The sequence below is a fragment of the Alexandromys fortis genome, unplaced genomic scaffold (genome assembly GCF_014885135.2).
Source record: "Alexandromys fortis isolate MF-2015 unplaced genomic scaffold, M_Fortis_MF-2015_v1.1 scaffold_71, whole genome shotgun sequence".
In the NCBI taxonomy this organism is placed as follows: Eukaryota; Metazoa; Chordata; class Mammalia; order Rodentia; family Cricetidae; genus Alexandromys; species Alexandromys fortis.
This window is the reverse complement of record NW_026067954.1, coordinates 2,483,095-2,496,682: the sequence shown is the minus strand read 5'-3', so window position 1 is coordinate 2,496,682 and position 13,588 is coordinate 2,483,095. Positions and strand designations below refer to the sequence as shown.

Here is a 13,588-nt window from a genome sequence, read left to right as displayed (position 1 = left end):
AAACTCCAGGTTTGCCACCAGAGCTGCTGACCAGGAATGAGTTGGTCCTTTGGCTCTTCCTATGGTGCCACTGAAGTGTGTCCACCATTCTCTTCCACAGAAACTCAACAGCAGTCCCGGCAACACATTCAGACAAACCAAACACACTGCTAATCCTGTTAGCCATTAATGTGAACTGTCCCCATAGGTCCTGGCTTCTCTATCTTCTGCTATTCAAGACCAGACACAGACTTTAAAGGCCCGAGGCGAATCTATTTGCAAAGGGATTGAGAGAGGCATGAAAATACCTTTTAAAGACTGACAGTCCAAGGAAATTTCAATTACAGCTGTGTGTGGTTTCCTTGGAAACCATGCCTATTCATTCGTGTTTATAAGACTATAATGGAGATTTCCTTTCACACAGACACGGGACATGGAAAGAGGCCACAGAACAGTCTGACCAGGAGCTCTTCCTCAAAACTGTTACAAACATTAAAACACACGCACTTTCTAAGTTAAGCAGTTCTTTAGCGTGGCTGACATCACACTTCAGTGGGAGGAGGGTAAATCTTCAACATTTAAATAAAAATACATACTTAATGGGCTTTGAAAGAGTCAGCCCACCTTGGAAAAGGGAAGGCAACACTGCTTGTCAACTGAATTTCTGATTTGCTTATTCTCAGACACATTTTCCAACAGCCAGGGTAGAGGATCCCGAGCATCCCAAGGAGCACATATGTCATAGTGCCCTGTCTCAATAGAGCACGATACAGGTTTACACGTGACAGTTGACAGTAATGAATTTTAGAAGCAAACGGTGACGGTGGGTTTTAATGTCACCTTGCCACAGATTTGAATCACCTAGACAGGGAAATTGTTCTGACCACCTCAACTGATGTGGGCAGGTGCACTCCAAATGTGTGAGGATGGTGAGGATGCACCCCAAATGTGGGCAGCACCCTCTGGTAGTAGTCCTGATAAAAAAGAGCCTTTTGCTCCCTTGGCGCTGCCCTGTTGCTGTGGCTGATTTTGGAACTAGGGTCCATCACTGACTAAGGACTAGTGGCAGGAACCTCTCAGGGCTGTGGCCCCAGATTGAGACTTCTGAGGCACCTGACCTTGTGGACTAAGTGTCAACTGGGTTCTTGACCTCCCTGGTGTGAGAGTCACTGTGGGGCCCCTCCAACTGCTGAGGCACCAGCCTCAACACTGATCATCTACCAGGTTTTCACCTCTCAAGAGTGAGAAAACTTTCTCTCTCTCTCTCTCTCTCTCTCTCTCTCTCTCTCTCTCTCTCTCTCACACACACACACACACACACACACACACACACACCCCTTACTGGTTCTGCTCCAGGAGAACCCTAAGGCACAAACATTTGTTTCAAGGGTAGCATTGGAGCTCAGTCTAAGGGCCTTCTCTGTTATGCCTGGACCCAGGGACCGCCAGGCTCAGGGTAGGTGCTTTGGACAGACTCTCTGAACCGTACTGTTCTTGAGGTCACTTCTCTGATGACATGTAATAGAGAGATGCTATCACTCATGTTCACTTGAGTCAGGTTGCCTGACTCACACTAACACAAATTTCCAACTCAATAGTTGTCCCTCCGACCTATGCACAGCAGTAAGAGAACATTTCCAGAGGAAAAACACTGTCCTTTTTAGGATTACTCCCCCGGCCTCCCCATACACTAAGACATTCCTTCTCTTAAGCATAAAAGTTGGGAGGGGAAACTTGCTATTCTAGTATTGAAAGGAACCGAATGTGTTAATGCAAGGTTTATAGAGGCATTTGTCCCTATTTATAGCTCCCTAATAGCCGAGAAGGCAATTAGCTCCATTCTACCTGTTCACAGCCTAACAGGCTTCCCTAATCACACTGTCATTAGCACTGCTTTGCCTTATTCCTACCAGTGTGAGCTCTGAGAGGGTCCCCCTCCTGGGGGCAGGTGGGAGTCCTCTATTTCACACCACCTAATTACTCTCGACAAGGTGATAATTTCTTATCAGCTAGAGGATAAAAGCCAATAGTTTCTCATAAAATACACGTACTTGAAATAAAATTATGAATTTATAAGACAACTTGAATTAGCTGTGTTTAGAGATTAAAATTTATCTTTAAAAAATAGGTGTTACATGATTCAATTGATGTCCTAGGGTCTTAAATGTTTTTAGCTCTTTATTATTCTATTTTTGGCATGCGTTTGAAACCCAAGTCTCAGAGGACTGCTACTCCAGCGACACTGAAAACATGAGAGCGGCTTAGTAAAGAGGGTTGTGTAAATATTCACGACGACAGGTGTGCCAGGCACCAGGCAGAGCCTGAGAGCACAGGGCCTCTCTTTGCTCTGCAGCTGCATCTGTGGTGGCTCACCTGTTGTTTCCCATTGGGGGTTGAGGGGAGGCAACATGGTCACGGGATTGGCAGAAGAGAAAGCTAGAAGTGTGGTGGTTGGGTTAGGGCAAAACAAGGGAGTCTGTCACTTTCTAAACACACGGCGCAGACTTTTTGCCCTTTAACTTAATAACTCTACAACTCTTGCACAAACCCACTGATTTCACAATTCCACTTGTGAAATAATAGCAAGCTACCAAGGGTTATTTAAGAAAGGAAAGCCTGTGTGTACGCATGTGCAAGGATGGCCATCATACAATGATGTGTACAAATCAGAGGGGACTAGGCACGCATGTACGCATGTGATTATCTCACCCTTAAAAGGACGTATCAGTGTGCTATAACGCAGACTAGACATTCACTGGAAGATGGCTCATGGACTAGGAGAAGGGGCTTGTGTATAACTTTGTGATACCGGAATTTTTATGACTAAATTTCTAATAAAAATCCAGCATGTTTAACCTAAAACAGTATTATATGCAGAAAAGAGCAAGGGCACCATTCTTCCCACGGCCTGTTTTTCTGGCAACTTGAATTTCAGGGGAGTTTTCACCACTCTCTGATATAACCGGCTCACTATTCTGAAGTTGACTGTGCAAACGATATCATTCATATCATTCACTGGTGAGTATCTGCCTTTCTCCTGGGAGTCTGGAAGTTTAGCTCTTGCTAGACCAAGGGTGCCATTCTGTTAAGTAAAGTATGGCTGCGCTTGCTTCTCTGGAGGAACTCTGCACACCCTGTGTGAGTTCACTGGGAGAAGAGTTTTGGAAGCTTGCACCTGCTGTCTCTCAGACGTTCCCCCCACCCCTGCTCTTTGCTGAGTTTGCTTTGGCTTCTTATGCTGCAATAATTGTCACCCTAAGTACAACCATGTCCAACTTCTGCAGGTCTCCCTAGCAAACTGCTGACACCAAGGTCGCCAACAGACTCTCTTCTGTACACTTTCTTCTCGACCTTCACAAGCCTGCCTCACATCACACACCTCTTTCTGCATTTTGCATGTATGCACCAACTGCATTTTTTCACTGGACTAAGATCCCAGAGATTGTCTAGATGCGTCTATATACATAACTATTCAATGAAGCTGGTAAATAAAATTAAATGGCAGAAACTGCTTAGTTAATAATAATACTTGCCTTGCCAGGCAGTTTTTCTTATCAGTAATAGTCACATTTAGGTTATGACATTCCCGAATTCCTCAGAGTAAGACACTCAAAATCAAAACAGTAGCAGAACTAAATTGCATTTGAGTCATCATTTATGTTCTTCCCCCAAAGGAGGAACTTACATAAAGATGGCAGAGGCTTGCATGCCTGAAGGCCACCTCTGAGAATCCCAGGCAACATGGGCTAGGAGCGGCACACAAACCATTCTCTTTAATTGTGACTAGAGGATACTTTACTATACCCCATGCCCATTCTCGTCAAAAATGGAGAACTTCCAGCTAACTACCCTGGACCTGAGAACTAATACATTAATCTGACATCAAACTCCAATACACTATGCACATTTGCACCAAACCAACTGTCTCTGTTTGTTCCCTGATGTGATGACAACAAACCTGGGCTGCTTTGATGCAAACCTCCCTAAATCCCACCTGAGGTCCCTGATGGAAGAGGGTTCACCTGGCTCTCAGCACCTGGGTCACTGCTGCTGGCTGTGCTTCCTCCATTCTATCATTCCTCTCTACCGCATTCACAATTCTAAAGCCTACAGTACGGAGAATTACTCTGTCATTTCTCCAGTGTTATCAGGGCCCTGCGGAGAGTTAGGTGCCATATGGTCTGGGAGAAAGGCTCCTATGTCCTGCAGAGTCGTCCTGGGTCCTACCGAAAGGCTGAGGCTGGCAGCCGTTAGAATACAGGTGTACTGGCCTTTTCTGGCTGCAGGCACTCCCAGGCATGCTTTGCTTTCACGTGATCTCAGCCTCTCCTGGCTGCAGACTCTCGCTGAGTCTCTGTTCCCTCTATATTTCCTTTGCAGATCTTTATCAGCCCATCCAGGGACAGTAAGAGTGTAGCTTTGCTCATCTCTGCATACAAACAGTGGGTTTGGGCTGGTGACTCACAGGCAAGTGCTTAAATGTGTGTAGCGAGAGGTACAGATTGACACCCTATCTGCATTTCTTAGCTATGCTCATGAGAAAGAATCAGATGAATTTTGAAGATAATCAATATTCCAAAGTAGATTTATATGTCCTTGGAAGCTCATATTTTATTACTGTGATGGCTATTCTTGACTGTCAACTCTACTACATCTGGAATTAACAAAAACTTAAGCATCTAGCGCACCTGTGAAGGGTTTTCTTGATTGGATCATTTGACATGGGAAGATCCACCTTAAATCAGGGCCACAGCTTCTGGTGGCAGCCTATATAAAGGACACAGCAGAAGGAAGCTCTTGCTCTTTGCCTGCATGCCCTCAATGGAAAATCTATTCCTTTACTAGTATTTGAGCCTACTTCTTTGGGATTCTGACATATACTGAACACCAGCTGAGACATCCAGTATCATGTACCAAACAACTTTTGGGTTCTTGGACTTTCTCTTGGGAAATAGTCATGTAAGCCATGATAATAAAATATTACAGATATTCATTCCATCAGTCCTGTTTCTCTAGGGAACCCTGACGAATACAATTACATTCAGAGTTTGCCCTTCAGATGGCCCAATAGAAACGAGGCACACAAACACTAGGTTCTGAATAGAAACAGAGTACACAAACAATAGCCTTGGAGGGGTTCAAATCATCTTGTGTATGTGACCAGGGAAGGAAGACAGGCGACTTGAACATCAGCAAACCTTTCACCACAGCTTACTCCTATGCTTCCTCCTGGTTGTCAAACATCTTGTACCTCCCCTGTTCTTCATGTAGGGTGTCTTTCCTAGCTTCCTCTCTTGGAATAGAGAGATGCCTTCTTCCTGCTTTCCCCCTCCACCAGATGTAACCAACAAACCCCACATTGCTACCTTCCTGTATTCCACAGTGGGACTTAACAGCATACCTCATTCCAGATCTGTTGGTTTATATGTTTTTTTTTTCCTTCAGTCTTTAGGCCCAACTAGAATTTGCTATGTAAATCAGGCTGGTCTTTAACTTGCAGTGATCCTCCTGCCTCTTCCTCCGATGTGCTAGAATAACAGGCATACATGACTACACCCAGTTCCCATATTTCTATTTTTATGGTGCTGGGGATTGAACCCAGGGCCCTATGCAAGTATTCTAACACAAGCAAGCAAGCATTCCCCCATGGAGTCACCTTGCCAGCCCCGTTCCCAGTGTTGCTTACCTTGCTGGCTTTCAGGATGTTGATCTGTTCTTCATAGACCGTATCCCTATTTTTCTCCAGAAAGCCATCGGAAAGGTACTCCACCTGAGGCCATGGCAGCGAAAGGGAAACCCGTTAGTGTGTCAGGAGCCCTGGCAGCTTCTTAAGTAATTTCATCTCATCTAGCAACATTTTCTAAAAGAGCTAAGAGTAGATGGAGACCCACAGATGTCCCTGCTTAAAATGCAAATCTGATAGGCTGAGATTTACACAGAGGCAACTGAGTACTCATTTGGCAGAAGAAAATGCTGTTTTAAAAGGGATTTCCCTTAAGAAAAACTTCATTGGGGCTCCATGAACACAGCTTCTCAGCCAGCAGCCTAGATGCATTGAATCAGGATATGCAATTACATGCACATTACCACCTAAGAATTCAGTCAAAATCCATTTAGCAGTTCAGTGTCTATCCCCATCACTGGGATCAGTTCAGCGACTCCAGAAGGAATGCAAATGGTGTAAGTACGTTGTCTTGACCCTCCCTCTTCTCAGGCTCAATGACAGCAGACTCCTAACTGCTCCACTGCTGCCGTCCTCCCAGGAGAACAGCCCTCAATTACTACCTGCTGTGCATGTGACCGAACAGCAACTGTGCTAGCATATGCTCATCTTGAGCCTCATCTTGACAGTCTGGTACACCAGAGTTTGGGCCAGGGCAGGGTGGGGAAGAAAGTCAGAGGAGAATCTACCTACAACCCCAGGCCACCAGAACTCACAAGGACCACTTTCTTAGCCTGGAAACCCTTTATTCCTTCTACTGTGGGCCTAAGGTGTCCTAGGTCAACCAGGAGGGCAGATACCTTGTCTGCGAAGTGGACGACAATGAAGGCTGTGTTGGACATGCGTGGTTTCTGGAAGTGCTGGCTGCTGGAGTGCCGTTCATAGAGCTTCTGGGCCCAGTTCTGGTCAGTTCCTTTGGGGACCTAGAGAAGCACAAAACTGGATACAGTGCCACATGAAGCAGGACAAGGCAGCAGAACAACATGGTGGTGGGTTGGAGCCTGGATTCAGCTCTCAAGCCAGGATACTAACTGACTGTGGTGTGAACAACTCAACGGCAAACTCTTGGGATCCCGCTATGAAAGGTCATTGACCTGTCGTGTGTAAGCCAGCATCTGGAGGAGGGTATCGAGCCTCAAAGAACAAGCTAGCCAGCAGAAAGGGAAGTCCAAGTAGAGGATGAAGACGGACATTGAGGGGCAGAATCCCATCTGTGAAGCTGTCTGAAGATGCTCCTTCTTGCAGTAGCACACCCATTCCCTTCAGCACCAAGCTCCTGCTCACTCAGAAGACCGGCATAACTAGTCTATACTCCTGGCCCTAGCTCATCCATACTACTGTCCTGACTCAGCTTGTTGCCCTCTCTTCAGAAGCTTTTTCTGGCCATTCTTTGGTTTTGTGTCTTTCTTCTTTGGAATCCCTAACAACTGAACTTACAAACACAGGCATACTATTACAGCTCACCATTAGTTTCTGGATACTGTTAGTACATACTATGAATCCATAGGATCAGCCGGCTGTCTTAGATCTTTTCCCACACATCAAAGGACTGAGAGCAGGTTTCTGGTCACACCCTGTGTGATGCTTTACTTGTTCCCTGTCCCCCAAACGTAGATCTAGACTTAGAGGTGTCACCATGAGACAAACCCTCAGGGACAGCTTGTTTCTACATCTCTACAGATGGCTTCCAAAGTAAACAAGCAACTTGCTTCATTGAAGCTTCAACAGACTGCTGACTGTGCTCTGCTCTCAGCTTCCATCAGAGACGCTTCTTTTTGTGGTAGCTCATGGAGTCACAACTGGTGCAAGTGTGGAGAATAAGTAGGACATCTATATCATACACACACACACACACACACACATGCAAACACGGGGGTGGAGCTGGGGGTGTGCACACTCAGGAAACATCCTAGATGTTTGGTGGAGATAATATAAGTTTCAGAACTCTTGGAGGTGTGCCGTGAGTTATTGGCATGACATGGCCACTGCAGTCATGAGCTCACCGAAGTTACCTGCACAAGAATGGTCCCATTAGCATGTTTAGGGGAGGGACTCACAGGGCTCCGCCTCTCATCGTCAGTCTACAGGCAGCTAATGGAGTCATTTTCTTCAGTGGTAAAGCCAGTTAACACCCCGGCCCCCACATACACACTCACACATACAAGCAGCACTGGATGCACTGGGATAAAACAAACAAACACCCAAAACAAAGGCACCGAAGTAGGAGGGACCTGACAGAAGAAGAAGGGTTTTGGAGAGAGAGAGAGAGAGAGAGAGCACGTGGGAATGATAACGGAAAATAATGGGGCGGGAAGGAACACGCACAGTCAGGCACAGTCAGCGTGCCTGCAGTTCAGACATGACGGCAGCGACTTATCCAGTGAGACATCACTTGCTCTGGTGTCCTCCACTCCCACTGACAGGTCCCCACTGTCTCTCCTTCATGACTTTGTGTCGTGCTTTCAGATAAGGTCAGATTGGACCTGACCCTTACACTGGTAATTTAAAGAGGGCTTTGCTCAGTTAATAAGATGTGCTCCAAAAGGAAAATGCTTACAGATGTGGAAACAAACTTCTTAGGTCCTTGGCAAGCAAACTGATTATCCTCCAGATTCAATTTGGTGTAACTAGTTTTGAATCCCCTGTGCCATGTGCCATCGGAAATTCAAAGAAAGAAACCTCTTTCTTGAAGGAGGAGGCTATTAATTGTGTTGGGCAGACAATAAAATACATTTAATTCAGCACTTTCTATATATACTCCTTTATATTTGTCTCCAAGAGTTCTGTTTTAGAACTACCAGGTGTGGGTGAAGGAGGAGTCAGCAGATAGTGGGGCTCTTCAGGACCAGGCAGGCCAGCGCCTGGGAGCAAAAAGGACCTCAAGGGACTGGTCCAACTGGGTCAGACAGAGCTACACAGAGAAGCTCCACTAAGCAAATGCTGCAGTCTGCTAGCAACCAAATCACCTTGCCTTGAAAATGCACTTGGACTTCAATGAGAAAATCCTATGATCTTATATAGTCACTGCTTAGATGGACCTGAACAGTCAGAGGAGACTGATCAAAGTGATGTGTATACATATTTTCTGACTATGATCTACCTCTCCTGTAACTCCCCATTCACTTCCAACTAAGATCAACCAGCAGGGATTCCCAATTAAGAGTCTCATTGCAGCAATAGACAATGTCCACAGTGCTTACTGGCCATAGTTTCAACACATCTTCACTATATCAACTCAGTTATTTCCCTACCGCCCTATGAGCTAGGTATTGTGCTTATACACACCTCAGAGATAAGGAACTTGAGACAAAAGGTTAGATAACTTGTCCAAGACACAGCAGCAGGCTGGGGGTGGAAGCCAGGGAAGGCTGGCTCTGGGATGTGTGTCCTTCACTCCTCTGCTTCCTGGTCTGGCAACAGTGTCTAAGGCAACCATGAATGCAGCCTCAAGTGAAAAAGCACTTATCTCCAAACATATTTTCACACAAATAAAATTTAATCAGCTGTGGGAGAAAGAAAATCTTGTATTTGAACACAGCCTGGATTACAGCTACCGCTAACTAGCTCTAGAATGTATGGGGGACCAAATTCTTTAAGACCAAATCCATACACGGTTGCACGCAGGGTTCCTTACACCCCTCTTGAAGCATCATGAAGAATGCTGGACCAAAGCCTGGTTCCAGCTCCATCCCTCAGACGCCTAAACCCTCTGGCCTGTGGTGCTGGCTTTCACTTATTGGGAGCTCACAACCCATCCAGAAGAGGAGTGGAGACAGCTGAGGTGACTGGTGAGGCAATGGGCCGGTGCTGATGCTTTCACGGCAGGGCAGAGCGGGTGTTTTGATGGAAGGGGGAAGTGTTGGTCTGCAATGCTGAATGCACCGAATGCATTGAGCTGGATGCTTCAAAGGTTCACACTGTGTGTTACATCTCAATAAAGCTCTTAAAAGCACTTTACTCTATGCTATTAAGTAGCTTTTTTTTTTTTTTTTAAAAAAAAAAGGAGGCAGTGTTAGGGAATGAAAACCTTTTTCTAATGTCCTTGAATAAGGATTATTTCACACAAACATTGTCCCTGCTTGGGACGTCACCTAGGGTCAAGCCTGCCCCCCAAAGAACAGCAGACCAGAGGTGACAGCTAAGGGCTCCTTGACCATTTATTTACTCCTGCTTTTGTCCCTGTGTCCCTGGGCCACTGCTACAATGATGGCTTTCTGGGGTGTTTATATGCTGTCTTGTTTCACCTTATGCCTCTTGTGCCCTCACACATGTCCCCCATAAACTCTCAAGTCACCCCGCACCAAAACATCCCCAGGCCCTCTGTCCTAAAGAAGTATCACTGCTACCTCCTCATTTCTGTCTTGAACTGACCCTGCCTCCTGAGTGCTGGGACTAAAGGAGTGTGTGTCACTATGCCCAGCCCTGTAGAATACTTCTATCCCCTCACTACCACAGAACCCAGCTGGACCCAGGACTCTCTGGTCCCACAGTTCTCTAGGGAGGTGGTTGCTTCTTCCGTACCTGACTATACTGCACTGCTAACTGGGCCTTCACTCCGCCACCCTCAGCAAACACCCATGTGATCAGCCACGTGACTGCCAGATCTAGTCATGCCCCATGCCCTACTTCCCCTCACCCAGGGATGTCACTTCACCACGGCCTGCCACATGTGGGGTTTGGAGTGACAGTGACCCAGTGTCCCTGCGACCTGAGAATCCCTTCTGTGACTCCAGACTCTGCTCCCAGTCCTAAGCAGGGTGTTGGCCAGGCAACTCCTCCATTCCTTTCTGGTCCTTGACCTCAGCAAACACACCTGCACCTAAGTTACCTTCCTCCCTATTCATAGACGCTGCTGCCACCCCCACCCTCTACCAGCTGGGGACTCACTGCAGAGGCCTGTTTGTCTCCTTCACAGAAAATCCAGGCTGCCAGGCAGAAAATTAAAAACTACTATGGGGGAGAAGATGTAGCTAGCTCCCTGGAAAAGAACTGGCCTTGCATATGGGTCTGATGTGCAACCCGCAACATATACACTCTCACACTCACACACATACAAATTTTTTAAAAGATTAAAAAGGAATTCCTACTTGAATATTCAGAAATTTCTCTGCACCTATTCACCGTCTGCCCTTGGAAAGAGATATTTTAGGAAGTCACTGGCACTGCCTGGCTTCTTGACAGTCTAAGTCCCCACTAGCTTGGTAAGTGGGAGACTAGGGCTTTCAGCAAACCTTCCCTTATCAGGATCAGGAGGCCTCGCGTGGAAATAGCGGCCACACGGCCCAGAATCTGTCTGAAGCATCCCTATCCCTGCAGTGGCTCAGCTAAGTCTCCACTACCCCAGCTTATGTCCCTCTCTGCCTGCTGTGGGACTCAGACTTCAAACACAGGCTCTGCCCCCTGCCTTGCCCTGGGCCCTGTCTCCCACTGCCCCTTCTGCCCCCACTGCTCCCACTGCCCCCTGCCCTATCCCCGCTGCCCCGCTGTCCCCGCTGTCCGTGCTGCCCCCACTGCCTCCACTGCCAACACTGTCCTCTTGCTTCTGAAGCCTTTGCTCTAAAAATGTGGCATTGGGTCCATGCACATCATATTCTATGTCTCAGTTTGTGGCAACTATTGAAACAGTTTTGCTTTTATACAACTTCTCATAAGTAGATTCCAGGAGGAATGCCCCAGGACATGTGTACTCCAAGTGGAACAGAGCAGGAGGACCTAGGAGGGCTTCTGGTCTGGGCAGGAGCTCTCGGAGTTCTTTTGTCAACTGCTGACATGGTTGGCTTCTGTCTGTGTTCTCCATGACCATTACCTGCTGTACGCTGTCCTGAAGCCACCGATTCCCTGCCTAGCATTGCTCTGGTGTTCCCTCAGCGGCTTGTGTCCTACTCTTGGGACCAGTGCTGGACATCCTGTTTCCTTGGATGATGGTAACCTCTACGATCTTCAGACCACACAGCCAAAGAAACCCACAGGCAGCTTTGTTTTGCTGGTGCAGGGAAGTGCAACCCATTGTGAACCATCAGTCCCAGGACACACTGTCCTAAAGCACCGAGGTATTTTTGTGAGTTAATGGACTATAAAAGGCCGTGCTTCCTGGTCTGCAACGCACTAAATCTTCACACAGGGTCAGACAGACCTGTGTAGACCAGGACATCCGCTATGGTCCCTCAGGAGGGCATGACTCTCCCCTTCCCCAACCCAAGGGGAGTGAAGAGCTACCGTCTGACCTAGAGCCAGGGCAGAGGGGCTACCCAGGCCCAGCTATCCAGAGACCTGAGCTGGACTCAGAACCTGAAGCTGCCTTTGGTTTAGGAGCTTGCAGCTGCGGGAGATGGATGCTGATAGGAATCAAGGGCCCAGGGGAAGGAAGCACGGTTCCAGTTGAGCTGATTTAGGAAATTTAGAAGGGAGCTCCCAGCGGGAGGCAAATAGAAGGGCCTGGTCTACCACTTTGGCCAGAAGCACTCAATCCAAAGACAGCTCTTTCATTCTCTTTGACTGCAACTTTGCAGGCTGGGCAAGCCTAGACAAGCCATGGACACGTGGGATCACCTGTCGCAGGCACCGACTTTGAAGCTAAAGCCCATGTCTGCACAGCAATGCGGAAAACACTAGAAGAGCCAGGTGTGGTGGTGTGTGCTTGTCATATAAGCACTGGGGAGGATGAGGGAGGAAGGTCATCAGGAGGCTGGAGGTCAGTCCAGCTACAGAGGGTTCTAGGCCATTCTGGGCTACAGAGTGAGATTCTGTCCCTCAATTCCTCACTGTCACCCCCAAAATTGATATGAATGTGCCAGCTACAGGATTTGGTATGTTTTCTACTTTTTTAGAAGGGTGGGGAGAGTTGTTGAGACAGGATCTCAGTAGTTAGCACAAGTTAGCCTTGAACTCACTTTTAAATCTAGGCTAGCGGGGCGATATTGGCGCACGCCTTTAATCCCAGCACTCGGGAGGCAGAGGCAGGCGGATCTCTGTGAGTTCGAGACCAGCCTGGTCTACAGAGCTAGTTCCAGGACAGGCTCCAAAGCCACAGAGAAACCCTGTCTCGAAAAACCTAAATAAATAAATAAACAAAACAAAACAAAAACAAAAAACAAAAAATAAATCTTGGCTAGTCTTAGACTAGTGATGTGGGATTCCCCTCTGTATGCTGTGAATACCACTGGTTAATAAAGGACTGCTTTGGATCTATAGCAGGGCAGAACAGAACTAGGTGGGAAAGCTAGGCTGTAGGCTGGGAGAAAGGAGGCAGAGTCAGAGAGAGAAGCCATGTAGCCCCACCAGAGACAGATGCTAGAACTTTAGCTGGTAAGCCACAGCCACATGGTGATGCATAGATTAATGGAGATGGGATAAATTAATATGTAAGAGTTAGTCAATTAGAAGCTAGACCTAATGGGCCAAACAGTGCTTTAAATAATATATTGTCTGTGTGATTATTTCGGTAGTGAGCAGCTGGGAACCAACAAGAGGCCTTATTACAATACGCTAGAGTGATCCTCTTTTACCTCAATTTCCCGAGTGCTGGGACTATGGCTGTGCACTGTAGCAATGTTTCAGGAAACCATGCTAGAAAGGACACTTCCTTCCTTCCCCAAGCACCCAGCCACACTCAGTGCTTTTCCAGAACATTATTGGAGAACAAAAGTCAAAGCAATTGGTCCTTCTCTTTCTAGACTAAGCCATATGGCTTCCATACCTTCTGACACAGGCTTCTATCACCAAAGGGAGGAATTGCTATACACTCAGCTCCCTTCCCGGCCAGCATCAAGTTCAGTCTGCATCAGTTCATAGTGCAGGAAACCAAGGAAGCTGAATAACTGATTAAAATCAGATCTCTTCACCTTACATTCCTCCCTGTTAGGTGCATTTCTGCTGTTCTCTTTTATG

The 13,588-nt window shown here is 47.0% G+C and overlaps 1 protein-coding gene across 2 annotated transcripts in view; it reads right to left on the bottom strand.

Moving 5' to 3' along the window:
* Positions 1-13,588, bottom strand: part of Myo5b (myosin VB) — a 270,878-nt gene that overhangs the window by 77,565 nt on the left and 179,725 nt on the right. For both annotated transcript variants that reach the window (XM_050151609.1, XM_050151610.1), the window contains exons 13-14: positions 6,502-6,624; positions 5,666-5,749 (exon numbers count right to left, since the gene is read on the bottom strand). In XM_050151609.1, coding sequence (XP_050007566.1) covers positions 5,666-5,749; positions 6,502-6,624 — 207 coding nt within the window. The remainder of the gene's footprint in view (positions 1-5,665; positions 5,750-6,501; positions 6,625-13,588) is intronic.